The 12,517-nt window shown below is 35.0% G+C and overlaps 1 protein-coding gene across 2 annotated transcripts in view; it reads right to left on the bottom strand.

The window, feature by feature from the left end:
- Positions 1–12,517, bottom strand: part of Klp61F (Kinesin-like protein at 61F) — a 206,626-nt gene that overhangs the window by 63,208 nt on the left and 130,901 nt on the right. For both annotated transcript variants that reach the window (XM_089088482.1, XM_089088483.1), the window contains exon 9: positions 2,848–2,918. In XM_089088482.1, the coding sequence (XP_088944608.1) occupies positions 2,848–2,918 (71 nt within the window). The remainder of the gene's footprint in view (positions 1–2,847; positions 2,919–12,517) is intronic.

Below are 12,517 nucleotides of genomic sequence, written 5' to 3'. Positions count from 1 at the left end.
TACTTCCTCCCTCCCGCATACACACACTAGGGATCGTACCTGTGTACACCTTAGGATACAAGTATCCGAAACATAGCTGCGTACAGACGTGGAGGGATTCCCCATTCTGAAATTTGACCAACAAACCTCTTCCCCCCCCCCTAGAATTCGGATCATTGTACATCGATGGTTAAAAAATAACTTTGAAAAAGTTGCGTATTTAAGAATATTTCCGAAGATTATTGACAACGAAAGACCCTAATGCCCTGTTGTCTTTTTATAGACCCACCAGAAAGCTTTCATTGACTATGACCCGAAGAGACCTAATCTTACAGAAACACACTTTCTGGTGTTATGAGTATCTAACAGCACGTGGTAAAGAACTGCAGGTAAGGAGCGACTTGTGCTAACAGTCACCGAAACTCTAAGAAAAAGGAGTTTTGATGATACGTAATATATACATCAAATCTGTTTAACAGTAATTTTAAGTTTATAAGATATATTAATTTAAAATTACCCTGCAAAAGACGAGCCTGAGGAAATTCGCCTAATTCCCGAAAAAGGGGTGAAACACCCCAAAAATGTGACCGATCTCTATTAAAATTATAGCATTAAATTCAGCATATAAGAGAGCCATACTGCAGAAGTTTCAACCCCCTGTCTACGAGAAAATCAAATTTTACATTTTTTCCGTGAAAGATGATTTCGCTTTTTTTTTCTGAGGGCGTTCGTACCAAACCAGTGGTCCCAGATTAATGGGAGAGGACTCGTTCAAACGGAAACGGACAGTTGCAGTGGGCTTTTTTCAGGCAACAAAAGAGATTGCAAAGCATTTTCAGAGATTTTCAAGCAACAGCAAAGACGTTTTCTGTCATTTTGTGGTGTGCGACAACAATTTCGGCCCAAAGAGGGCCAAAATACCATCAAAAAAAAAATTCTGAAATAGTCAATAAACTTAGAACCCTCGACAGAATATACAGCGAACTTCCCAGTTACAGGGGTCATAATGCCGTCCGATAGCATAATCGTTCCTAAAAATGCACCTAGTCTACGCAAAACAAGCAGTTAATATAAAAGATCATTCTAAGGCTTTTTTAACCGAACTGATTCATTTCAGTCTTCATAAAATTATGAAACGTAACTATGGTGTATAATTTGAATCAGCTATTAAGGAGCTAGATATTTCTCTGAGTTTTGTTGTCTGAAGGCTGCAAAAGTACAGTTTTTTCATGAGCAAGTTTCTAAGTTTCAGTGAACCCTTCAGATAAAGAGATAAAAAGGTGGGGGGGGGAATATAGATTGAATTTAATCTCAAATCTATCTCATTCCGAAGAATATTATTGCCGAAATATTCAGCATAAAGTTTTTAAGTGTAACAACTATTTTTAGTTTAACATAAAATATCACATTGACATGATAGGAGTATTTATCATTTTCTTGATTTTGCACTTTTCAAGGTGTTCTTCTTTCCAGGGGCAAGAAGAACCCCGTCCGTGCGGGACTTTCCAATAAAAAAGATTATCTTAAAGAATCCCCTTGAAAGCCATAGGAAATGATTTCTCTAAAATTAAGTTCTGACATTTCAGATCCACACCCGCCTGAATGTTAATTTAGGGGCAACATCTTTTCACGAATAATCATCATTCACAGCGCATTGTTAAACGAAGGCTTTTGGAGGGGAAAACTAATTTTTTAAAAACATTTTTCACGTGAATGACGCCAAAAACACCCGGAGCTCCAATACCCTGATAGTTATATTTCATACACCGACTAAAATTAAATAATATTAAATTTGTTTTGCGAAAGAGACAAAAAACTTGTCTTTCTTCTCACTGAGCGAAGCTCAGTCCCCTGGTACTTCTAAAACATCTAATCAAACCAATGACTCATCATAACCTTATTTTTTCAGGTCTAATCGGATCAAACCCTGGTGAGACAAATTTATCCATATCATAAACATCTGCGTTCAACAGCTCACATTCTTTCGTAAAACAAAGTTTCAACCGTTCTACACACGTAGGACTACAACACCTGACATTTCAAATCAATTTCTCAAACTTCGTCCTCCAGATATTTTCTTTCATTTCTTGCCCAGCAAACTTCAGCACAAATTCCCTTATAAGTAGTTTGATAGAACGATAGGATGTGATTCCTGCGAAAGCAGAGCAGCAAACTTGCTCACGGATCGTATTCTAAATTGTCTTGGAAATAAACAAATAACAATACATTGGGATGAAAATGTGGATAGGAAATGTGTGGAGGAGATCTGCAATTAAAAAAAAACTGAAACGAAAACGATATGTCTATTAATTTGTATTTCTACTTGAACCGCAAATATTTCTAGCAGTCCACTTTGACAGTCAACAGTAGGGGTTATTTTGAGCCTTTTCGTAACAAAGGAAATGAACTGAGGACAATAATAGGTTTTTAGAGATGGTAGCAAATTTTGTCAAGCGACAACGACCAAGCGATATCGATACGTGAATTCCAGCTGGTACATCTGGCTGAAAGTGAAACCGTAAAAAATCAATCTAGAAAGGTTTTTTTTCAAAGGCTCCTCTGAATATTTATTTAAACGGAATATCGATAGTGCATTCTTTCAGTATTATACGTTATAGCTTATCTTTCAAACATGAAGATTTAGTTTATTTTAAACAAAATTTTACCGGACAGAAAATCAAACTCCAAATGATATGAATCAAACATACACACGACTTTTTCATTAGATGTCATGAAATCCGGTTGCCGAAGCGGAAGCTAACTTCTGTTACAACCCAGCAGAACACCAAACTCAAGTTCGACGACGAATAGTGTAAATTTCAGTGTGACCCCAACCCAATGCGACCCAATGCGAGAAAGAAAACAAACCTTTGAAGGCAGACGGTTTTCAACTCCTCTTCATACTTAGTAATTGTTCCTTTCATCTCTTCAAATATGTTCTGAAATAAAAATGAAAATACAAAGACTTCAATCATGAAACAATGTTATCTGTTCATACATATTCATTGTCATTTAAGAATTCTCAATCTACGTAAAAGCAATCTGCAGTGAAATATAATAGGCTGAAAATATAGAAGAAGGCATTCATATTTTGCATGGTAATGTAAAACGTAAGCAAAAATTTGAGCAAATTGCGATGAAGGCGATGGTCATTCTCCAAACATAGAAAATCAAATGAAATGTCAAAACTGAAAACTCAAAACAGAAAAAAAAACTTTCATGGAAAATTTGTATAATTAAAATTGAAAATTTTTTGCCTTGATAAAAGCATTAGAGCGCATTTTTAAAGTTGATGACAGTTAATCAGAGTTAGTGCTGACAAATTTTTCGCAGTCCTCTGTGAATAGTAGGCACAAATAGTGGTCTACTACTGCTGATGCCAGTCACCGTCCACCCTGCAAGGTGTCTGAACAGAAAAAAGGGTATTTTAAAGAAATATACAGCCAAAATCGGATGGATTGAAGCCAGTATTTGCTGCCAAAACCATACCTGGGGAGGGGAAAAAAGATTCATTGCAAAGCAATCCGAAGTGGGAAAATGAAGTTGTCTTGCTAGTACAGCTATTAGGATTAAATGTCCTGCCGCTGATGAATTGCGAATGGCGGCTCAACGTGGCTGAGGGATGAGGGTAGCCTGACCAAGCCGGTCTGCAGTTTTTAAGGATGGGGAAAAACAGTGGTTGAAACCTTCGACACCAAGGAGGGCTCTTCTACAGCGGGGACAACGAGATATAGGCAAGCGCTATTTTCTCCTTTTTTGGAGTGGGGGGGGGTTGGGTAACGGGTCTTTGTGGCCTGAACTTCAACTCAGTTTTATGACTCCACCCACAGCAATAATAATAATGAGTATTAATAATCATTAACTACTTCCTGCTCACCAAAGAGCCTATCCGACGACAAATATAAAAAAGAAAAACAATAGAACGTATTTTTTTTTTTTTGCTGAGGACTGAAGAAAAATCATTTTGTCCCTTGTCTACAACAGAAGATTCTCAGTCCCTCCCCCCCAAAAAAAAAATCTTGAAGGTTTAAAGGCAATCTCCTGGTAGTGAAAAAAAGAACAGGTATACTTACCAAACTACACATAAAGTTCATAACCTTTTAATGAAACCTACTGACAGTATACAATCTCTATAATGAGAAACACTTGTTTATCTTCGGGCTTCAGGCATTAAAAAAAAATTAAACCCTCCTGTAAGCACCATAAAACTTACTTAAAAGTACTTTGTAAAAACAATCGCTTCAGTTACCCATCCCACAATATCATGTGATTTTTCCAAATTAGTAATTGGCTGGGTATTACGGACACTTACAAATAATTATTTTATAATAATTATAATAATTAATAATTTACAATATAATTTTATATGAAAATGCAAATTGAATTTAAAATGATGAGCTAAAAGACCTTATCTAATAGCTGAAACCAGTAGGCCTAAATCAAAGGAAAGCCAAGTGAATTTGTTTGCTGTGAAACAAAATCATAATTTTTCAGTGCACTCTTACGCGTATTAAATAAAAAAACAAGTTTTTTTTAACTGAAAGTAAGGAGCGACGTTAAAACTTAAAACGAAGAGAAATTATTCCATATATGAAAGGGACGTCCCTCCTCAACACCTCGCTCTTTACGCTAAAGTTTTTTATTGTTTGCAAAAATAGAGTTGTGGGAAGGAAAGTCAAACTTTAGCGTAAAGAGCGTTCAATTAAAAAAGCTTTCAGTAAAAAAAAAAAACTTGTTTTCTTTTATTAAATTTTTGAAAATTTTTGAATTAATGCAGGTTTTGATTTTGGTTCACAGTATAAGAAAAATCAACACCTAAATCGCATATTGGTTTTGCTTTTATTTGGCTAAATGGCTTTCTCGAAGGTTGTTTAATTTTAACTACGAACATATTTGTTAGTAATAAATATAATTAACTAACGAATTAATTTACGTAATGAACTTCTACATTTATTTACTTTTAATACGTCTATTAGGGGGTTCACCTCCTAGTCAATACCTCGGTCTTTACGCTAAAGTTCAAATTTTGTTCCAATTCTTTAAAAATGACCCTTTAATCACGAAGGCCGTTAATTAGAATAAATAGCTTTTATGAAAATATTAAAAAATCTTTGGCTTAAAGAGCGAAGTATTGACTAGGAGGCGAACCCAATCATATACGTAATATGTTCTGTTCGTTTTAAGTTTTGATGTTGCTCCTTACTTTCAGTAAAAAAACTTTTTTTTCAATTTAATTTCTGATCTTTTTTTTAAATAATGCTGGGAAATCCGGCGCCCCTTCATAGCAATTTCGCTTCCCACGTGAAAACTTCCTCCATGTAAAGATCCTCCCACATAACCCCCGACCCATCCATCCTCCTACTACCAGAAGAAATCCCCCCTGAAAACGTCTGTAAACGTCGGGATTGAGTCAACTTAAAAGACATAGTTATCATATTTTCGACCATGCTAAACAAAATAGCTATCTCAAAATTTTGATCGGGTGACGTTGGGAAAAAATGAGCGTGGGCGGGGGCCTAGGTGCCCTCCATTTTTTTGGTCACTTAAAAAGGGCACTAGAACTTTTAGTTGCCGTTCCAATGAGCCCTCCCACGATATTCTAGGACAACTGGGTCGATACGATCACCATTGAAAAAAAAAAAAAAAAAAAAAAAAAACAAACAAACACGCATCCGTGATCTTTCTTCCGGCAAAAATAACAAAATTCCACATTTTTGTAAATAGGAGCTTGAAACATGTACAGTAGGATTCTCTGATACGCTGAATCTGATGGTGTGATTTTCATTAAGGTTCTATAACTTTTAGGGGATCTTTCTCCTTTTTTTCGAAAATCAGCCAAATTTTTTCAGGCGCGTAACTTTTGATAGGTAGGACTAAACTAAATGAAACTTATATATTTGAAATCAGCATTAAAATCTGATTCTTTTGATGTATCTATTGGTATCAAGACCCCGTTTCTTAGAGTTTCGGTTACTATTGAGCCGATTCGCTCCTTACTTACAGTTCGTTACCACGAACTGTTTGATTATAACATCCAGGAAGGCAGAAACTAATATCTTAATTCATAAATGTATCGAACAATTTTGAGTTTCAGTAAGATCATATTTGGGGGGAGGGCTCAGGTGGGAAGCCCTTGAAATATCAGACGGTATGTAAAATATACTTCTTGAGTTATTTACTTGCTAAAAGACCACGCAGTTATGTACTTGACCCCCCCTCCCATCAAATCAATATCTTAGGCGCAGCTCTTGGTTCCAGCTATGCTCGGGAACCAGATCTTGTAAGTATCAGACCCATGCTTCATTGACTTAAATACGAAAAAAAAAAAAAAAAAAAAAAAAAAAAAAAAAAAAAAACATAATGATTGACGCCATTGAATAATATTGGCCTCATAAATATGTATCTTGTGCTTGTAAGAAAGCTAACAGATTTTCGAGTATGTAAAAGGAATAAGTAATCAAATTTAATACGTTAAAAATGTAAAGGAACGCATTTGGGCTTAACCTGGCAATGTACAACATGAATTGATATGAAGGAAACTATTGACAAAAGTCAAATATGTCAGCGAAAAATAAATGCAACGATAACAAATATACTTCAGTCATAAGTTTTTTTGTTAGCTTATAAATATGTAAAAACTTTAGGAAAAAGTAAAAAAAAAAGTAAGTAAATGCAACAACAAATGAAATTGAATAGGATAAGGATCGTAAAACAAAAAGGGGTGTCAATTTACACAAATACAGAGGAGGGGGGATTTTCCTGTTTTTTCGATTTTTTTTTTCAACGAAAATACAAAACAAGGTATTTTTGACTATGTATATCCTGAAAGTATATTTTTTAAAGAAAGACAAAAAAATATACAAAACAACATAAAGTTTAGGTGTACATATAGTTTATATGTACATTAAAATTTGTCTTCTTCATAAAAATAATGCTAATATCTTTCATTAGCAATTAGCAATCATATGCATTAGCCTTTGGCAGTGAGATTTAGTAGTCTAAAAACGTCTGTCTTTTTTTCCTGGTAAAAACGATCGGATGGTGAATATCAGTCATGTATACAAGAACCTTTTCGAGAGGCACTGACATTTTTTTTTTGGAGGGGGAGGGGGAGGTATTATCGAGAAAATAGAAATGGTTGACTTGTATGGAAATTCAGCAAGTTACAAAAAAAATCTCAACCTTTCAATGAAAGGAAAGAGAGGCAATGAAGGTTTCAATGAAGGATAGAAATAAAGATTAAAATAAAAATTTTCTCGCACTCACGAATTGACATTTGAGAGAAGCAGAGAATCAGTTTATTGCACATTCGATGATGCCAGTCATCATGAAAAAATCTGCTGAATTAGCGAGTTAACTTATATAAAGATTCAAATTTAAAACGTACTAACATTATCGCAAATAAGAGTGGAACTGACACCCCTCAAACTAGTGGGGTTTGCGCTTTACCAAAAACGAGCTGCATTTGGAGCAGTGCTTTTTTTGTAGTAAAATTACTTTTTTTAGAAAAGGGTTTACGTTTTTTTACTATAACGCAAGTTTTTCTGAACGTTTTCTCGTTGTATCCACTCTATTTTAATGTCTAAAGAATCGACGGCTGGATGAAGCTTTTAGAAATATAAATTGGCAATGTTGGAAACAATAGGTTATTGTTCCAAATGTTACCAATTACTTTACCAGAACTAAGTTTTAAAAGTTTGCCACAATCTTGAAGCCTGAAACACTTTCAAAAACATTTTTTAGCAGTTTGTTTTTATTTGTTACAACATAAAAAAAACCACCACAATAACAAGATTACTGAAAAGAAACAATGAAAGTAGACTAACTGTTTAATATGTAATGATATTCATTTCTGCAAATTTAAGCAATTTTCGATTTATTAACGCTACAAAAAAGAAAACATTTAAAATATATTTTGTTTTCACTAAAGCGCAAATGGCGCGCTGGCCTTTAGAAGCCTTAGGGGGTGTTAGTACTGCTCTTGTTTATGGCAATTTCTATTCATTTTAAGTTTACTTATTCGCTGTAATTTCTGTTCGTTTGGGGTCTTATTTATTCATTAGTAGTGATTTTTTTAGCTTTAAATAGAAATTGTTGCTTGTCTTTATTTCTGCTCTGGTTTGGTTTACTTGTATAGGTCCCTACTCTTCTTTGAATAACTTTTTTTTTTAATTAATTTTTTTTTTAAATTAATATTTTTTTTTTAATTAATTTTGTTTGTCTTAATTGAAGCTTTGGTTTTACCGGCTAATCAAAGGAAAGTTTTTTTTTGGTTTTTCTGCTTAAGAAGTAAGGTTTTGGTTTGCTATTTATATTTCGGACAAAATTGTGCAACAATTTTTATTTGTTTTACTATAGAACTTAGGATGGATAGGTAACTGGAATATTTTTCAAATAAATAGATTGAAAGCCTACATAAATTTTGGCCTTATATAGGACTGAAACTATCCTAACCTTCATCGTGATACAACCTTGAATATAGGTGAATATTGGTCGACCATTTCTTTTAAGAATCTCATTGAGTTATATCTTGTTTTGTTTCTTTGCATAAATGCATTTTATCTCATTTAATAAAGAAAGTTGAAATTTCTTGTCGTAAAAATAATTTTAAAGATCCAATACAACCAGATTTGTTTCCGTTTGAAGTTTCCTTATTCCCGAGACTTTAATTGAGGCATCTTTATGACCTGGCATTTTAAGCAGATCAACATAGAAAAAAAATATTTCGCAATAATACAACCACATTTTACTTGTCCTTTAAGCTCCACATACACTTATTGTCCTTGATAAGCTCCTCTTGGTTCCCTAAAGTTAAAATCTTAAATCTTCCTGATCTCCCGTATAATATTTCTCAAATATTCAGCTGGATCCCTCAAGCCGTTAATTTTTACCTTTAGCCGTAGAAGAGATATTGTAAATACACTCTCTTGACCACCTGGATGCACGTACCGTTTTCTTCATTAAGTTCAGGATTCCCTTCAATATTCACTGAAAGTTTCAACGCAATACCCATAGCTGTTCTTGGGATATTGAAGACTTGCCCTTTTGAAAGCCTGGATGTGCATATTGTCTTTTGATTTAAATCAATCTGCCTCTCAACACTCCCTGATAGTTTCAGCTTGATGACCTTAGCCGTGAGATATTGCAGATACGTCCTTTCGACAACCTGGATACTAATAATTTTTTTTGTTTATTTCAGCCCCCCCCCCCCTCCCCACTCAATATTCCACTTGAAAGTTTCAACTTAATGCCCTTGGCGTTTCGACAACCTGGATGCATACAGCGTCTTTTGATTTAACTCAACATTCCTGAAGGTTTCAATTTAATGCACTTAGCCGTTCTAGTGACATTGCAGATATGCTCATTTGTCAAACTGAATGCAGATAATGTATTTTGATTTAGTTGAACATCTCCCCCAACATTCTTTGAAAGTTTCTTTCTGATACCCTTAGCAGTTTCTAAGATATTGCAGATGAGCCCTTTTGTCAACCTGGATGCGCATAGTGTCTGGATTTGGTTCAACATCTCCCACCTCCACTCAACATACCGTGCAGTTTCAACTTATTACCCTTAGCTTTTCCTAAGATATTGCAGGTATATCCTTTTGAAAACCAAAATCCATATAGTGTCTTTTGATTTAGTTCAACATCCTCACAACATCTCCTGAGAGTTCCTTTGCAATACCCTTAGCCCTTCCTGAACTATTGCAGATGCGCCTTTTTGACAGCCTGGATGCCCTTAGTAACTTTTGATATATTCTCCTCATCATTCCCTAAAAAGTTATAACTTTAGTCGTTCTTGAGACACTGCAGATTTGCCCTTTTGACAAACTTGATGGACTTAGTGTCTTGATTTATTTCAAAATGCCCTGAAAGTTTCAACCTAATACACTAAGTCATTACTGAGATATTTCAGATCCGCCCTTGTGACAACCTTGAAGCACACACTATCTTTTGATTTAATTCAACATCCCCAACAACATGCTTTGAAAGTTTTAACGTAGCACCCTTAGCCGTTCCTTAGATATTGCAGAGACGCTCTTCCGAAAACCTAAATGCGCATAGTGTCTTTTGACACTATGTCCTGAAAGCTTCACCTTATAACCCTTAGTATTTTCGGACACACAGGATCAAATATGCCTCCCTTTCCAGTAAAACAAAACAACTATATGTAAACAATGAACTACTTTCAAAATATATAGCCTGGGCCCCAAGGGCTTTGGGAGCCATTTCATCCTGTGAGCCATTGTTATTGGACCTTTCAACTGTTTTGAACAAAATGGTTGTAGCAGATTCCTGATCAGATGTCTTTGGGAGTTGAGGGATGGTAACTAAACAAAACGTTGGGGGGAGCGGGAAGACTGGTTGCCCTCTAATAACTTTTAATTCTTGAAAAGGGCACTGCAAGTTTGAATTTCTAATCGAATTAGCCCCATCGAGGGGCTAATTCTACTATCCCTCCTACCATACAATGTTTCTACAATCCCTCCTACCATACAAGTGGCCTGGAGAAAAGAAAAAATAATACATATGAAATCATATCACTCTTTACTTAGGCAGCGCTATTGTGCTGTGTATGATTAGCCACATCGAAATTTTTACAATCACTCCTACCATACATGTGGCCTGGAGAAAAGAAAAAATAATACATTGAAATCTTGTAACTCTTTACTTAGGCAGCGCTATTGTGCTGTGCATGATTAGTCAAATGCGGTGTGCCGCAAGGATATGTGCTGTATCCCCTATTATTTCTCGCATATATTAATGATCTTAATGGATGTATCAAACAGCTATCAACACTAGGGTATAATGGGGCCCAGGTACGGGCAATACTTCCAAGTTTTGCTAATGATAATCAGTTAACAACGGCCGAGAAAACAGAATCTGATTTGAAAGAATAGTATGAAACAAGGGATAATGATAAGCGGAAGATGGATACGAGTGAACAAACTGCTTGTTAATCATAAGACAAAAATGTTCATGTTATATGGAAGAAGTGCAAATTGCTGTCCTTGGGTTGAAGAAATTGGGTTAAAACATGGAAGTATAAAACGAACAAGTATAGTGAAATATCTCGGTGTCATGAGATGGCTGATGAGTGCCTTTAGTTTCGAAGATCACATCACGTTTATAGGTAGAAAAATAGTAAAATATGTTGGAGTTCTCTGAAAATTGAAGGATTTTTCTCCCAAAACGGTTATAAGAATGTTGTATTTTGTCTCTTGTTCATCCATGTTTATTATATTGTGCAATAGTTTGGTCGTCGACGTTCACTAGACATTTATACCACCTCCGTTTGTTCTGTAATAAAGCTGTAAGAGTTATGACGAATGATTTGCCTTGAAGTTCGGTAAAATCTTGGTATATCCAAAACAAAATCCTACTGTTTTTTGGTTTGGCTAAAATTTATGTAAATTTGTTAATGTAGAAATTCTTTTCTAATTTGTTACCTCTATGGTTTTTGGACAAAGAAAAGGGAACATAGTTATGAGGCTAGAAATGTTGAATTGGTTGGAACACCTGTTCCTATTACTACCAGATCTAAGTTTTCCATATAGACCCTGAAGCCTGGAACCGACTTTCAGCAGAAGTAAAAAGTAAGAAGACCCTTGAGGAATTCCGTACTTCTTTACGAGGTGTTTTTTTAATCAATATTCTAGAGGCAGACGGATTGGTTCATTATAGAGTGAATTTATGCTTGTGCTTTATAAAGAGATTTTATTTCATTATGTTTTGTGATTGGGGCACTGTCGGTATCTGTCGGGGATTGGGAGAAGTTGTAGATTATGATTCTGGGATTAATTCGAGTTCCCTGTGAACATATTAGTTTCAGGATGGTTGATTAATTGTTTAATGGGGGTGGTGAAGGGGAGGAGTAAGACATTTTTTTGTAAGGAAGCGTAATGATAGTTGTTTTTTTCGGGGGGGGGGGGAGGTCCCAAACTCATTTGTTAATAAAAAAAAAGAAGTAAAAGTGAAAAAGCATTTGCCGAAAAATTTTTGCGTTTTTAGGCACTTGGATAAAGGTGTTCTCTTCATTTGGTATTACTAATGATAAATGCAATGATCTCACTTTTAAAAGTTATTCGTTGATTTATCAAACATCCATATCTAGCCCCCCTCCGCCTATTCATGTTTTCATCATGTGACCCCTGCGCCCCAAAAAATCTGAACTCATAATAGTTATTCACACATTCCTCTGGGGATCAAGGAACTTTTTTCGATGATAAAGTGGAAAATTCCTGGTTTTTAGAATTTATTGCTCTGTCAGCGCTAAGGATTTTTTCCATAGGCATGGACTACATATATTGCCTCATTAATCAAAATAAAAGATTCAACACGGGTGTTTAAGATTTAGTCTAAATTACTTTGCTAATTGATTTTTTAATTGGAAATATCTATCTTAAATAGAAGCCTAGATTTATTGACATCCTTTGGTACCTCGCATTTAAAAAATTAAACCAATCTTGAAGCCGGTTTTAAAGCCTTTATCTAAGGGGTTATATATATATTTAATGATCCAAATAAATAAAAAAAAA

This window comes from Artemia sp. Qi Xiang Cuo, chromosome 4, assembly GCF_049724085.1.
Source record: "Artemia sp. Qi Xiang Cuo chromosome 4, ASM4972408v1, whole genome shotgun sequence".
Classification (NCBI taxonomy): Eukaryota; Metazoa; Arthropoda; class Branchiopoda; order Anostraca; family Artemiidae; genus Artemia; species Artemia sp. Qi Xiang Cuo.
The sequence above is the reverse complement of the archived record's forward strand: the minus strand, read 5'-3'. Positions and strand labels throughout refer to the sequence as shown.